The sequence below is a fragment of the Orcinus orca genome, chromosome 7, assembly GCF_937001465.1.
Source record: "Orcinus orca chromosome 7, mOrcOrc1.1, whole genome shotgun sequence".
NCBI lineage: Eukaryota > Metazoa > Chordata > Mammalia > Artiodactyla > Delphinidae > Orcinus > Orcinus orca.
The window spans coordinates 97,118,647-97,135,678 of NC_064565.1; the positions used below are offsets into that span (position 1 = coordinate 97,118,647).

The window sequence follows — 17,032 nt, forward strand, 5'->3', positions numbered from 1 at the left end:
TATTTAACTTCTTAACTTTTTAATTCTAAACAAATACCAAGCATATAGAAAGTAAACAAAATAAAATAATGAACTTCTTGGGCCTGTCAGCAGTTTCAACACTTATCAACTTTCTGCCATTCTTATTTCTATCTCCACCCACACCCTACCCCACATCCTGTTTATTATATTATTTTTTACAGTTCTTTTTTTGTGTTATAATTTACATAAATTGAAATGTACAAGTCTTAGCTACATAATTTTGACAAACAGATGAAGTCTTGTAACCTCCATACTCATGTTACTATAGAACATTTCTATCTATCCAGGAATTTCTTTTGTGTCCCTTCTCAGTCATTCCCTCCCCTGGCAATCACTGTTCTGATTTTATTTTCCACCTTAGATTAGCTTTGCCAGTTTGAGAACTTCATAACTGGAATCACAATATTCATTTCTTTGTCTTTGACATCTTCTACTCAGCTAAAGTCTGTAAAATTTATATGTGATTTTTGCATTTATCAATAATTTGTTCCCTTTTATTGCTAAGTAGTACTCTATTGTGTAGTGTATACCACAATTTGTTTACCCTTTTTCTGTTGAGTTGTTTCCAACTGTGGTTATTATGAATGATACTGCTATGAACATTTGTGTACAAGTCTTTTTGTGAGGATGTGCTTGCTTTCTTTTGGATAAAAACTTAGGAATGGAATTTATGAAGGGTAGATGTATAAGAAACTGCTAGTCCATTTCCTGACATTCAAGTTGAGTCATTTTACATTCTCAAGAGCAATATATGAGAGTTCCAATTGCTCCATATTGTCACCAACATTGAGTTTTGTTAGTCTTTTAAATTTCAGCCATTTTAGTGGTTGTATGGTAGCAGCTTCTTGTAGTTTTGATATACACTTTCCTGATAACTAATGATATTGTGAACATTTTGTGTGTGTATGTGTGTGTGTGCTTCTTGGCCATTCATTGATCCTGCTTTCTGTGTAAATCTTTTGCCTGTTTTTGGTTGAATTAGTTGTCTTATTTTTGAGTTGTAAGAGTTCTTTATATATTCTGGTTACAAATCCTTTGTCAGAATATTGTGAATATTTTCTTCCAGTTTATGGCTTGATTCTTCAATTTCTTAATGGTGTCTTTGGGTGAGCAGAAGTTTTAAATTTTGAGGAAGTCTAATTTATCTTTTTTATAATATTGCTTTTGATATTTTGGCTAAGATACCATTGCCTACTCCCAGGTCACAGAAATATTGTTTTCTTCTAAAACCTTTACAGATTTAGAATTTGTATTTCAGCCTGTGATCTAGCTTTAATTATTGTATACTGTGTGAGGTATGAGCTAGAGGTTAATTTTCTTTCTGGTAGGAGTAGTCAATTGTTCCAGCACCATTCTTAAAAAGATTTTTCATCCTTCATTGAATTTCTTTGGCATTTTTGTTGAAAATCAATTGACCCTGTAATTGTGGGTCTATTTCTATACTCTATACTGTTCCATTAACCTATTTGTTATCCTTATACTAATACCACACTCTTGATTACTGTAAGTTTAATTAAGTCCTTAAAGTCAGATAGAGTTAGTCTTCCAGCTTTGTTTTTCTTTTTTAAGGACAGTTTGACTATCCTAGATCCTTTGCATTTTCATACAAATTTAAGAATCACTTTGTCAATTTCTATAGAAAGACAGGGGTGGGATTAGAATTAAGATTGAGTTGAATCTATAACAATTTGGGAAGAATGTGTGTGTGTGTACACATATATTTATACATACATACTTTTTTGCGGGAAAGGATTGATATATTTATAAGTTTTAGTCTTCTATTTGTATGGTTACTCTTTCCAGTTATTAGGTTATCTTTAAAGATAACCTAATAAGGTTATTAGATGAAGGAGCTCGAAATTTGTGCCCTTTACATCTAATTATCTAATGTATACATTTTTGTTACATTGTGAACTCCATATAATAGGGACTTGTCTTGTGCTCAGTATATCCCCAGGGCCTGTAGCTGTGCCTGGCAAATAGGAGGGACTTATGTGAATGTGTGCTATTAACACTTTGGCTCTTTAAAAAGCTTTTGACAAAGTTCAACACCCATTTATGATAAAAACTCTCCAGAAATTGGGCTTAGATGGAACCTACTTCAGCATAATAAAGGCCATATATGACAGACCTACAGCTAACATCATACTCAATGGTGAAAAGCTGAAAGCATTTCCTCTAAGATCAGGAACAAGACAAGGATGCCCACTCTCACCAGTATTATTCAACATAGTTTTGGAAGTCCTAGCCATGGCTGTTGGAGAAGAAAAAGAAATAAAAGGAATCCAAATTGGAAAAAAAGAAGTAAACTGTTACTGTTTGCAGATGACATGATACTATACATAGAAAATCCTAAAGATGCTACCAGAAAACTACTAATGCTCATCAAAGAATTTGGTAAAGTTGCAGGTTACAAAATTAATACACAGAAATATGTTTTTTAAAATACTTTTTATTTTATATTGGAGTATAGTTGATTAACAATGTTGACAGTTTCAGGCTTACAGCAAAGTAATTCAGTTATACATATACATGTATCTATTCTTTTCCAAATTCTTTTCCCATTTAGGTTGTTACATAATATTGAGCAGGGTTCCCTATGTTATGCAGTAGGTCCTTGTTGGTTATCCATTTAAAATATAGCAGTGTGTACTTTTTTTTAATACACAGAAATATGTTGCATTTATATACACTAACAATGAAAGATCAGAAAGAGAGATTAAGGAAACAATCCCATTTACCATCACATCAAAAGAATAAAATTCTGAGGAATAAACTTACCTAAGGAAGCAAAAGACCTCTACTCAGAAAACTATACAATACTGGTGAAAGAAATCAAAGATACCACAAACAGTTGGAGAAATATAACATGTTCTTGGATTGGAAGAATCAATATTGTGAAAATGACTGTACTACCCAAAGCAATCTAAAGATTCAGTGCAATCCCTATCAAATTACCAAGGGTAATTTTCACAGAATTAGAACAAAATTTTTTACACTTTGACCAAAAGACCCCAGAGAGTGAAAGCAATCTTGAGAAAGAAAAATGGAGCTAGGGGAAATCAGGCTCTCGGACTTCAGACTATACTACAAATCTACAGTAATCAAAACAGTATAGTGCTGGCACAGAAACAGAATTATAGATCAATGGAACAGAATAGAAAGTTCAGAGATAAACCCATGCACGTATGGCCACCTAATCTATGACTAAGGAGGCAAGAATATACAATGGAGAAAAGACAGTCTCTTCCATAAGTGCTGCTGGGAAAATTGGACAACTACCTGTAAAAGAATGAAATTAGAACACTCCCTAACACCATAAACAAAAATAAACTCAAAATGGATTAAACACCTAAATGTAAGTCCGGATACTATAAAACTCTTAGAGGAAAGTATGGGCAGAACACTCTATGACATAAATCACAGCAAGATCTTTTTTGACCCACCTCCTAGAGTAATGAAAATAAAAACAAAAATAAACAAATGGGACCTAATGAAACTTTAGCTTTTTCCAGCAAAGGAAACCGTAAACAAATTGAAAAGACAACCTCAGAATGGGTGAAAATATTTGCAAAGCAACTGACCAGGGATTAATCTCCAAAATATACAAGCAGCTCGTGAAGCTCAATATAAAAAAAAACAAACAACCCAATGAAAAAATGGGCAGAAGACCTAAATAGACACTTCTCCAAAGAACACATGCAGATGGCCAACGAACACATGAAAAAATGCTCAACATTACTAATTATTAGAGAAATGCAAATCAAAACTACAATGAGGTATCACCCCCACACCAGTCAGAATAGCCATCATCAAAAAATCTAGAAACAATAAATGCTGGAGAGGGTGTGGAGAAAAGGGAATACTCCTACACTGTTGGTGAGAATGTAAATTGGTACAGCCACTATGAGAAGAGTATGGAGGTTCCTTAAAAAACTAAAAATAGAGCTACCATATGACCCAGCAATCCCACTGCTAGGCATATATCAGGAGAAAACTGTAATTTGAAAGGATGCAATGCACCCCGATGTTCATTGTGGCACTATTTACAATAGCCGGGACATGGAAGCAACCTAAATGTCCATTGACAGAGGAATGGGTAAAGAAGATGTAGTACATATATACAATGGAATATTACTCAGCTGTAAAAAGGAGTGAAATAGTCTCATTTGCAGAGACATGGATGGACGTAGCAACTGTCATACAGAGTGAAGTAAGTCAGAAAGAGAAAAACAAATATAATATTGCTTATATGTGGAATCTTGAAAAATGGTAGAGATGAACTTATTGCAAAGCAGAAATAGAGTCACAGATGTATAGAACAAATTTATGTTTACCAAGGGAGGAAGAGGGGGTTGGAATGAATTGGGAGATTGGGATCGACATATATACACTACTATGTATAAAACAGATAACTAATGAGAACCTACTGTATAGCACAGGGAACTCAATGCTCTGTGATGACCTAAATTGGAAGGAAATGGAAAAAAGAGTGGATATATGTATACATATGACTGATTCACTTTGCTGTACTGCAAGAAACTAACAATATTATAAAGCAACTATACTCCAATAAAAATTAAGAAAAAAACCATTTTGGCTCTTTAATTAAGCTTTTAATAATTTTTAGAGTAGTTAATTGAAGATTTTTGCCTCTTTTATAGTATTCCTTAGGAGTAGGCATCGTTTTCCTTTTATGATGGGAATTTAAATAATTTTCTCTGAAGCTACATCTTGCCCCATTTAGAGTACTGTCTTCCTTTGCTGAGCTTTTATAGTAAGGAAATGTAATGCAGACCAGAAAAGTTTTATTGAGAGTCCTGAAGATTAGGCAGGAAATAATACTGACTGGGATTACTAAATAGAAGATTAAAGTGTACCATCTTAAAAATAATGAAAAACTTGGTTTTATCTTCTGCCGGAAAATATAGGCATAACGAAAATGAAACGGCTGTTAATACTGAGAAAAAATTAGGTGCTTTACTAATAGGCCCTAATTTCACTTACAAAATTCACTTCTATGAAAGGTCAAAGAGTACCCAGCATTTCCAAAGACCCATTTAATTTAATGACTTTCAGAAACACACACTGTGGATAAAGATAATAATGAGGCCCATAAAATTTCATGCTTTAGTGTTTAGGTAATTGCTTGTTAAATTAAGAAGGTTTTTTTTCCAGACATGGGTATACCCCTTTCTTTTTTGGTTAAGAATATAATGAAAGTTTGCATCTAATCTAGCTGAGTAGTATTTTGGCTATCTGACAATTATTCCAATAATAATTGTAGTGGGTTAAACAAATTTATTTATAACCAATTGAAGAGAATGAAATAGTTGGTAATTATACAGTACTGTTATCAGAAATTACTTTGATTCAAGTTTGCACACGAAAAAATACATGATAAAGATGGCCTACTTTGATTGGTGCATGTAAACAAGAAAATGTTTATATGATACCTTTTGCCAAATTATGATAACAGAATAACTCAATAAATCTATTATTAAAAGCTTAGTAAAAACGATTCAGTTAATAAAAATTATTTTACTTGGAGCATTCAGTTAAAAATAATTTTTTAGAGTACATTATTAAATTACGTTAATACGTTAAACATGGAGTTTTGGGGACAGTGCTTTTATAGTATGAAAATATATGAGTATCTTGATATTTTATAATTTAATTATATATTTTGATATGCTGCTTTCCTGAAATGGGGAAGTTAGTCACTCTGCCATCTCATTAAGGAAAAGCATTTAAGTAGTGTGTTCTTTTTGATATATGAATCTAAATAGAATGTTTCACTGAATAACTTGCTTCATTGTACTTGAAATAGAATTTATATATTTGGTGTCTGTCTTAATAAAAGTTTTTCTTAAACACAACGATGCTCTACTAATATAATGAGAAAATACTATATAGTTTAAATATTAATAGCTTATATGAATATTTCAAACTTTATTTTTTAGTACAACTTTTATTTTCCTTTTATTAAGCAAATGGGCAGCAGGAAGGTCATAATAGGAGAAGCATCACCATGAAATGAATTTAAATTGTTTCACTGAGTAGACTTCATTTGTCCAAACAGAAAGCGAGTCTCTGAAAACCAATTTAATGGTCAGAAAAACTTTATAAAGTCCAATACTTCAGTCAATTCCTATGCTTTCTTTCCTGGGATGAGTACAAATAGGACTTGAAGTGTATATTTAAAAAGTGAGTTGATGCAGTGCTGCACATTTGTGGTTCTGCTTAAGAAACTCTGCAATATTATTTTTCTAAGTTTTTTTTAACCTATTATGAGTTTACATTTCAGATAAGATAAATAAAATATAAGCCCATGAAGTAATTCATCAAGTTGTTGTAGACTCAAAATGGAGTTTTAGTAGACTCAAAATCGATGTTTATAAAGTTTAAATTCTTTTATAAAGATATACAAAAAGATCAGTGTTACTAATAATCATGTATTCTGATATTTTTGATCCCTTAGAGGATATTTACCTACTGGCATGGCCCCTATTTTAGGTAGATAAATGTAGCTGTTTGAGGAATTGAATATATCTGTTCTACTATACTAAATAGTAATATGATGATGATGATGATTACAGTAGCATTTATTGAATATTTTCTATGTGCATGATAGTATATAAGACACTTTACATACTTTTCTTATAAGTGAATGTGAATTCAAGTGATGTTCTTGTGTTTTCACAACAAAATGCCAACTCAGCCATTTATCTTTTCTAGTCATTCTACTTAAACTCACTCCTCCTTATACTCACTTCTCTACTCATTGGGCACATTTTGGTGGCAGAGGGGTTCTCTCTTTTTTTTGGTCCATCTTCTCTCACACATACACACAGAGTTAAAACCTGGAAAGAACAAACTGTTTGTTTATCTAATAGTTGGAATATTCCACAGATGATTTTTCAAGTCTCAATATTTTAATCAACATTTTCTTGTGCCTTCAAGATTGTTGGCCTGGAAAGGAAGTTGAGGGTTAGATGGTTAGACCATGAAGTACTGTGACACAATGTTTATTTACATGTGGTCAAAACTACAACATTGACAGTAGAATGAAGAACAGTACAGGTCATCCAAAATAAGTGGGAGATGGTAGGGGAGAAAGAAAGAAACTTGGAAGAATGGAAAAGACACTTTCATCATATGCCACGTGTGGCTTGATCTTTCAGCAAGAAGTCTCACTGATCATAATATGTGCCATCCGAAGTCTGAAAACCTAAACTCATACCAGTGCTCTGGCAGTATCCCAGCCACCATTCCTCAATGATTGCTCTGACATAGCTCCTAAAGCAGAAATCTATTGCGTGCATTTATTTCATATAATCTGAATTTTGAAATATGAGAGGCAGATTTATTCCATTCTGATCTTTTTGAGAGCTGTCAGTACTCAAATTTAGTCCATCCATTTTTCAGAATGTTAGAATCTCAGTGCAGTAGCACTTTGTCAGTTAACTAAGACTGTTAGATAACCACTTTTACATTATAAATTATATTTTACATTATTACATTGAAACTAACTTACATTGTAGAGGTGGGGGAAACATTCCCATTAATTTTTTCACATACGACTTGGGCTGAGAAAGAATACTCTCGCTTGCTTTATGCCAGGGATCTACAGAAGATATATCCAGTTGAATGCTTCTGTATCACAACACTGATATTGAAGACTTTTCTCATTAAGTTACCATTATTTTAGTAATATGATCTGTAGGTGGTATATATTTTTCACATGCCTTACCAGAATGAAATCTTGGTTTTCTAGAATTTATACGCTTTCTTTTTTACAATTCTCAGAACTAAGTAGCCCACTTAACCATATATTCAAGCAAGTTCAGAATTAAATTTTGTAAAGTTTTTTCCTTTATTTGTAATTATTTTGAATTATCCTATTTTATATGTATTTCAATTTTATAAGCAAATTGTCTTTGAAAATAGATGGATTATGTGTTATTGTGGCAGCATACCTTTAATTTTCCTTTATTTAAATGAAACGTGAATAAATGATAGTTTTGAAACTACAGGTTTTAGCCTGTTCATTCCCCACCCCCATATATGTTATATTGGTTGGGATATTTCAATGAGAATTATAGTGGAATCTTTGCTTTTCAATAATCTTTTGAATTGCTTAGTACTGGATTTGAACTGATAAGTAAATAATTTTTTCAGAAAAGAATTAGCAGTGATTTTTAAAGTTGTTATTATTTTTATTTTTCAGCAAGGCTAGAGAAGATCTGCTGAAAACTCAGAAAGAACGTGATTTTCATCGAATGCACCACAAGAGAACAGTCCAGGAGAAAGACAAATTAATTAATGACCTCAAAGGGTAAGCTGCTAGTATTTGTTGGCATATTTATCAAAGAACTATTTAATTTGTGTTAAGCCATTTGGCCATGGAAGAAGGTTCCAGGTAAAGTTATTCATTCAGCATTTATTGAGCATCTACTGTGTGCCATGTGTTTGATACAAAGATGAGCAAGTTTAGGTCCTTGCTGTCAAGGTTCCCAGAGACTATTAAGATGTGTAATGGAGGAGGAGTTAAACAGAAATATAGTGAAATATACTGCATTGTTTTTATGCAAGCCAAGAGGTGGTCACCCCAACCAGATTGGAGAGTGAGTTGGTTCAGGGACCTATTTCTAAAGGAAATGAATTCTAAAGTATGAGTTAACAGGGTGAGGGAGTGGGGTCAGCGTCCTGTGCAAAGGCACCAAGTCACTGGAGGAACATGACATGTTCGCCAAATTGTAAGAATGGAGAGCAAAGTGCAGAAGCAGCTTGAGAAGGGCAAGGTGGAAGGGGCCACATACTGCATAACCTTGAATTTATCCTAAGACTTTTAGAAATTACTCTAATGTTACTCAGATTCACTTCCCTCTGCCCTCCTCGTCTCCCTGACCACCCCCCCACCCGCCAAATAAGAAAAGAATTTATAATCTCTAACTAAAATTCTCCTTTGCTTGTTCTAGGGCAGTGCTGCCCAATAGAACTTTCTGTAATGTTATAAATATTTTATATCTGTACTGTACTGCCCCATATTATAGCCATTCGTCACTAAGCACTTTCATTGTGGCTAGTACAACTGATGAATTAAATTGCTGATTTTATTTAATTTTAATTAATTTAAGTTTAAATTTAAATAGCCACATTTGGCTAGTGGCTACTGTATTGAACAACATAGCTTAGGGGTGGTCAGGATAATTGCTGTCTTTAGTAGTGATTATGGTCATTATGACTATTATGATTTCTTAATTATAGGCTGTCTCGAAAGAATCAATGTACCTTTTAACTTAGCAATATGTTAGAAATTAGCGTTTTTCTGATTTTTCTTAATTGAATCTCTATAGAAATCAAAACCAGTTTAATAAAAGAGATTGCATTAACTTGAAAAAAAGGCCTTGAGAGTGTTTATTCATTGACTTTAATCAATGCTTTTGGTTTCATATTTTGGTCTAAGTTATTTTTTTGATTCATAAAATTGTTCCAAGTCCAGAAAAATTCAGAAAAAAGTCTTTGAAATGATTTGTTTTCCTCTTAACAATAACATTAATTGAGAGTAGTACAATGTAATGGAAAGAGCTTGGATTTTGGAGTCACATAAACATTGGAAGCCTGGCTCCACTACTTACCTTTGTGTGTTCATTGTAATTCTGTTTCTTATCTGTAAAAACTGTCATAATAAAAGTACCTAATATAGTGTCTGGAACATAATAGATAGTAAGTACTTTGCACATACCCTAACACTGAAAGTATGTGCTAAATATATACTATTTCACGTAGATTTCCCTTTTGCATTTTTATACAGGTCTCTTTTTAGAACTGTATATTGTATTTTGTTTTAAAAATTTTTATATTTTAATATTTGGGAGTTAATTTTATATCTTTTATATTTGGGAATTATTTTACTCTCAGGACAATAAAGAGGCCTGTGGCTCTTCTGAAGTCATGTAGAAGTCTATAAAGGTAGCGAAGCTTTTTCTTGTACAAAGATAACTAATTGCTGTGCCTTCATCAGGGTGAGGTACCCATTTGCCCAGAGGAAAAGCCCAAAGGTATTTTAGTAGTTTTGTGTGTGTGTGTGTGTGTGTGCATACATACACATACACATACGTGAGTTTGAATCACAGTACATTCTTCATGGGAAAGATCTCAGGTTTGAGTCCATTCTCACCCTCTGTGCTGATACAGGCAGGCTTCAGTACTTCAGTTACTTGGGTTGATGACAGTCTCAGAGCACCTTGGTATCCAGCTGTGGCAGCTGAAATATGATTGTTCACTGTTGCTGATGTTGTATTCATGGTAAATTGTTGTTTGAGTTTTTGTTTTAAATTATTTTTTTGAGACTTCGAGCCTATGTGTAAAATATATCATACTTGTTAAATTTCCTAGAATGTTTAAAGAGAATACTATTATAATTTATTTCATGTAAAAATTCAGCATTTTCAGATTATACTTTTTGTAATCCTTAGGGGCCCCAGTGAAGAAATCCACATTACATTGGAATATAACTACACTTACTGTATATTCAGATAGCCTTTATTTCCATATTTAATCAGTAAGAATAATGTCTCCATTGAACCATCTGGATAAATCACTAATATATTTTTTCTAAGGACCTAAAAAAAAATTTCATTGATGAACTGAGAGTCCCCAAAAAACTAGTCATGAAGCTAATCAATCACCAGTGAAGTTAATCAGTCAGCAGTGAACACCTTATCTTGTAATTGCGCCGTTGCATAATAAATCAGCTATAGAGAAGAGGGTTTTTGATTCCAGGATAAGTTAGGGTCTGAGTTCTCTGTGTCATATTTTACCCAAATATTTCAATGATGTGTCTTTTTATCATAAACCACAAAAAGTTAACCTTAATGTTTTCTCTAAATTGTTCAACTAAGTTGTAATTTGTTGCTTTTACCTCTCAATTTTTCAGAATTTCCTGTTTAACATGAGTGACTTATTATGAATGTACTTATTTTCAGAATTTTTAATACCAACATTTAGAACTTATAAGTGGATGCATTATGAGGTTCTTATGGAATTTATGAAACAGTCACACTTTTTCAGTCTGATTAAACAGAAGATTTCTGTGAATGTTTCCTTGTTATATCTTATTGGTATTTATGTGTTGCTAATTCTTTGCACAGAGGATAATCCAGTCATGTCTCATGAATGAGTAGATGCCAAAATCATCAGTAATGTTTTTACTTCAATTGCCCACAAACTCAGCACACAATGTTTTGTGTATATAACTCTGTACCTGAATATGTGTTTACAAATGTATAAATGTCCCTAGAAGTTTATAGTATATAGCAAAATGTATATATGCTAAGTACATTAAGTAGAATAGGGGATGAAATTATATATACTACTGATATCTTTTATTTTATTACTCTCCCTTGCTTTGCTGAGTGTGACTGAATTAATACACACTAAGTATAACATATATAAAATACATATTATTATATATAATATAATATAAATATATATCATAACTTTAATGCTTAGGTTTTATTACTGTAATCAATGAAGTATAATCAAAATTATGTTGAGAAATATGATTTATAAATCAATTGCTTTCATAAATATATTCATGAAAATATTTTATAAAATGAGGATTACTGTTTTAATTTTTTAATAAAAACAAATGTAAAATTATTTTGGGAGACTTCTGCTTTGAGTCATATAAGAATAACTGGTATAAAGCTAGCTCTCCAGCTGGTACTGGACTAGCTGTCCACTGTAATGAACTACAAAACTGGACAGAATTTTTGGTGTTGTTTTGTAGAGTAGAACTGGGATGTCTAAGAGGAGGGAAATACACAAAGTGAGCAGCATGATCAGCCCAGATTTCTGTCTGGAGTCACTTTTCAGAAAATAGTATGACAAGGTGGGACCCAAACAGACCACGGTAGTCTTGATGAGCTGACGAGGCAGAGGTCGGAGTTCAGGGCTGCTTAGAGAGCTAGAATTTGCAGGACAGGGTGCACAAAAGGAGGGAGGTACATGAAAAGGTACTTGAGAAATATCTGTAGTGGTTCCTTTTAGTCTTTGACCAGATACTAAGTTGTGGAAGTACATGGTAAGAGAACATGAAGCCTGCAAAGAACAGCTCCTGGGCAACTGTGTGCCAAATGGAGATTCCAGAGATGTAGGAGTTCTGACCAGCTACAATGGAGAAAACTCACTGAATACTCTGAGCACTCAGTTAAGACCCTTGATAAACCCTGCCATAGGAGCTGAGCTATTCTAGTCTTGGAGAAGGAACTATTTTAGACTTGCCCTATAAAAAGCTTAAAGGTAAACTTCGAAAGGCCTCTGTAGCAGCTTGCAGCACAGCTGAAGTGTTAGCTCTTTCTAGGGCAGGAGGGCCACCTCTGCAAGCCCATAGGGCCTGAGGAGGAGCACTACAGAAACAGCATTGTCAGGGACATCCTGAGAACCAGAGAAAAAGAAGTCATTTCATATTGATGAGAGTCAGTTCATCAGAAAGATATAATATGCATGATTCTAATATAAGACTTGAAAATATATGAAGCAAAACCTGATAAAGCAGAAGGGAAAAATAGATATTTCCATAGTTATAATTGGAGATTTTAACATTCCTCTTGTAGCAATTATTAGAAAAATAGGAAAAAATTCTCAAGTTGACAGAATAGGACAAATTAATTGTGCATAATTGATATTTCTTGAATTCTGTCAATACTTTGGACTTTTCAAGTGCCTATGGAATGCTCACCAAAATAGGTTGTATGCTGAGCCATAAAACAAATCTCTATAAATTTCAAAGAACTGATATCCATACAAAGTATCTCTGACCTCAATCAAATTAGATTAAAAATCAATGACAAAAAGCTCTGGAAAATTTCCAAATAACTGGAAATTAAGTAACATATTTCTAAATCACCCATGAATCAAAGAAGGAAATGAGAAAATATTTTGAACTGAATGATTTAAAATGTAACATTAAAATTTGTGGGATTCAGCCAAAGCAGTACATAAAGTGAAATTGATAGCTTCTATTAGAAAAGAAGAAAAATTTAAACTAATGGTCTAATCTTGTACCTTAGAAGCTCAAAAAAGAACAATTAAATACAAAGAAAGAAAAAGAAGTTCAGAAACCAATAAACTAGCAAAGTTATAAACATAAGAAAAATTCAACAAAATCATATATTGGTTGTATAAAAATATAACAAAACTGGCAAAATTGATAATAAAATTGTCAAACCCTAGATATACTAATTATCACCAAATGTTGGCAAAGAGGTGAAGTAACCAGGAGTCTCATATATTGCTGTTGGAAGTATAAATTACGACCCAGCAATTCAACTCCTAGGTATGGTTTCTAAGAGAAATGAGGGTACATAACCAAAAATATCTTATATGACTTGTATAAGAATTTTCATAGAAACCTTATTCATAATAGTCCCAAACTGAAAACAACTCAGTTCTTCATCAGCATAATATTGGATAAACACATTGTAGAATATACATACAAAGGAATAGTACTCACAATAAAAAGGAATGTATTACTGATATATACAACAACATGGAAGGATCTAAAAAAAAATTATGCTGAGTGAAATAAGCTAGTTTCTGAAGAGAACATGTTCTATGATTCCAAGTATATGAAGGTCTAGAATCTCCTGAAATGTTAGAAATGCTCTATATTTTGATGACAATGTGGACTACCTGGGCATGCATGAAAACTCAACTGTAATACTTAAGGTCTATATATTTCACTCCATGTAAATCACGCTTCATAAAAATGAAAAAATATTTTGAAAGCATTTTCAAATAAAACAGATTCTTAAAATTTATATCATACGTTGAGATGAATTGAGATATCAAAATATTTTATACTTAATTTTCTTAATATGAGGTTATTCATACTTGTTTTCAAGACCATCCTTAATTTTGATGTGAATGACACCCTTTCTGTTTAATCATCTATTGTTTGTAGCCCTTGTCTTTTTGAAAATTGTTTCTAATTAAAGAAACTGCAATTTTGTTTTCTGTCAATGAATAGCAGCAACTTCTGGGTGCATACTTGAATACAACAAAAGTAAACAGAGAACTAGTTAACCCAAGAGAAATGTGACTTTCCCACCTCCACCTAGGTTGCAGGGAAGTTGTATGCCAAATAATACTTCTTGCACTTCTTGGCTCTGTTGTGTTGACCTTTATATGGTTAATTCATTTCTTATTCCAGTGAAAAAAAATAGAAAAAAGATTTAGGTGTTATATGGAATCACTGATTTAACTCAATTACCCTTTAAGATGCCCTTTATTTTTCATAGGTTGAAGTTACATTACGCATCTTATGAACCAACTATAAGAGTATTATATGAGAAGCACCACGCTTTACTGAAGCAGAAAATGCTGACCTCTTTGGAAAGAGACAGAGCAGTGGGACAGGTAAAGAGACCATCCAAGCTACCTGAAAATAATTTTTAACCATTTAGTTTTTATAACATTATTAGAAATATTGGTTTTGTTTCTGAGTTAAATTTTAAAAGATTTCCCCCAATTGTCATGCTGTAAAAAAGATTAATTTGGAAACATCCAGGAAAAGTATGATATCCATTTTAAAACTACAAAGATTATTATTGAATTAAAACTATTTAATTAAAATATAACTTTTTAGGAGATTATTAAAATATAGTTACAGAGAAAAACTCAGCCATTAAAACATAACAACATTTAAGCTGGGTTTTAAATGCCAGCTTTGACAGCTATAAACCTGGACCTTACCTAAACACTTTAAACTCAAATTTCTCATACATAAAGTATAACCACAATGACCTATCTTTTAATATTGTTGTGAAACTTAGATGAGATAATGAATAGAAAGTCCATGCAATTTACCCTCAAATGAATATTTGAAACACCTAGTTACTGACCCAATTTTCAGTCATTTTTGTTGTTGACACCCTTTTTCATTCTTCTTGCAGGGTTTTTGTATAGGCCTAGGCCTGGGGTAGTGGTGAGGAATCTCTAGTATAGAATTCAAGAAAAATAAAACAAAATGTTTCTTGGCCACATTAAAAATATGTAACACTTTATTAGAAAATATAAAACTGCTACTATGCTTAACATTCTTTTATTGTTTTCTGGAGATTTTAATTTTTGGTCAAACTTTCAGAAGCTACAGAAGCTTGCACGATGGTTACAAAAGTGTGAATGATTTTATTAAGACATACTTTAATCAACTGTATATTGTCTTTTCTTGAGTATAATCTTCAGCTACTACAATGAAAACATCACTTGTCTCCTTGTTTCTTATTTTTTTTTTTTTGCGGTATGCGGGCGTCTCACTGCTGTGGCCTCTCCCGTTGCGGAGCACAGACTCCGGACACGCAGGCTCAGCGGCCATGGCTCATGGGCCCAGCCGCTCTGCAGCATGTGGGATCTTCCTGGACCGGGGCACAAACCCGTGTCCCCTGCATCGGCAGGCGGACTCTCAACCACTGCGCCACCAGGGAAACCCTTCGTGTTTCTTTGTGCTTGAAATTTAATTGTGTATTCTTGAATGTATGAATTGCATTAATGGTAATATTGCATAAAAATAGTTTAATAATAGTTTACATTTTTATGGTACTGTATTGTCAAACCTTCAGAATTTCATCTCTTTGCTCTTTTTCATCTAACCTGTCCCCACAGCCTCCCAACAAGAGACAGTTCTACAACCTGGAACACTGTGAGCTAGATTCAGGTTGCTCCTGCTTCTTTTCCTGCCACAAAACAACTTAGACTTTTGCTCCTCATCTTACTCTCCTTTTCCCCCTGTTTTCATGCACATCTCCCTATTACTCTTCTCTCAGGAGGAATCCATCAGTCCCCTGACCATACATTCCCAAGTGACCACATATACTTTGGTGTCTCTGACAGACCACTCAGACTAAGTTTCAATATTCAGGGATATCAGGGCCTTCCAGGCATCCATGATGGCAAGTGCGTACACTCCCCTCCAGGTTGTTGATTTCTACATCTGCCATCTATCTATCACTGGACTAGATCTTCCAGGCAATATCAGTGTGATTAGGGCTAAATTATCTTCCTGGAATGGCCATCAGTTCCCCTATCTCTAACATGAGGTTAGATCAAAGGCCATATTAAGGACATATTTAGGCCATATACAGTCTTTGGGTTTCAGATTTCTCATCACTGGTTTGGTTACAAGAGCTAAGGATTAGGAGTGATAGGAGTCAGTCCCAGCTGTGCTACAAAGTAGCCATGTGAACATTCAGGTAACTTTACATATATGTCTCTTTTCTCATTCATTAAACAAAGATAAAATTACTTGCCTTATGATTGATATGTATCTAAAATGAAAACATGTTTAAAAATGAAAATCATTCTCTCTATGAGGAAGGGTTGAATTTTACACACTACCATTCAGATATGTAAAGAACTGTATCTTCATTATCTACAACTTACTTTGTCTTTGAACCCCTACTCCTGCTGAAGGCAAAATAAAACATAACCTGCTATTAAAGACTATCCAGATCTTTCTGGGTTAAAACGGTCTCTTTGAGTTTAACACAGGGTGTTTGAATGTTATATTAACTGATTGTTTAGCTAAAACATATCTGTCAGTGTTAATTTTCTGTCATCAAATAGCATCCTTTTCTTCTCACTTTTCCCAGATGGCTCCTAGTACAAGAGACCCTTATGTGTCCACTGGCCCAAAGTCTACATGCTATCCTTTCGGCCTTCACCTTCTAGTGTAGTGTGACTGGTTTGGTTATATTCCTGGTGTTTAGGTACATGGTTCTGGGTGGTTCTTTCGAGTGTGAACCTAATATACCTTGCTTATTCCATGGCCTCTGCTACACCTTCTATGAGATCCTTAACATCTGGACCTCATTGTCCTGACTCTCATTCATTGTCATTTCCTTATCATTTCCTTAAAAACCTTATCTTAATGACCATTTAGCTTACTGTGTTTCTCTTAACATATAGACTTCTCAAATACTTTGCATGAAGAAGGGTTAGTTTT

At 33.4% G+C, this 17,032-nt stretch overlaps 1 protein-coding gene across 1 annotated transcript in view; it reads left to right on the plus strand.

The window, feature by feature from the left end:
• SPAG16 (sperm associated antigen 16) overlaps nt 1-17,032 on the plus strand; it is an 877,426-nt gene that overhangs the window by 31,807 nt on the left and 828,587 nt on the right. Inside the window, exons 6-7 of the mRNA XM_033428194.2 lie at nt 8,252-8,359; nt 14,331-14,448. Of these exons, the coding sequence (XP_033284085.2) occupies nt 8,252-8,359; nt 14,331-14,448 (226 nt within the window). The remainder of the gene's footprint in view (nt 1-8,251; nt 8,360-14,330; nt 14,449-17,032) is intronic.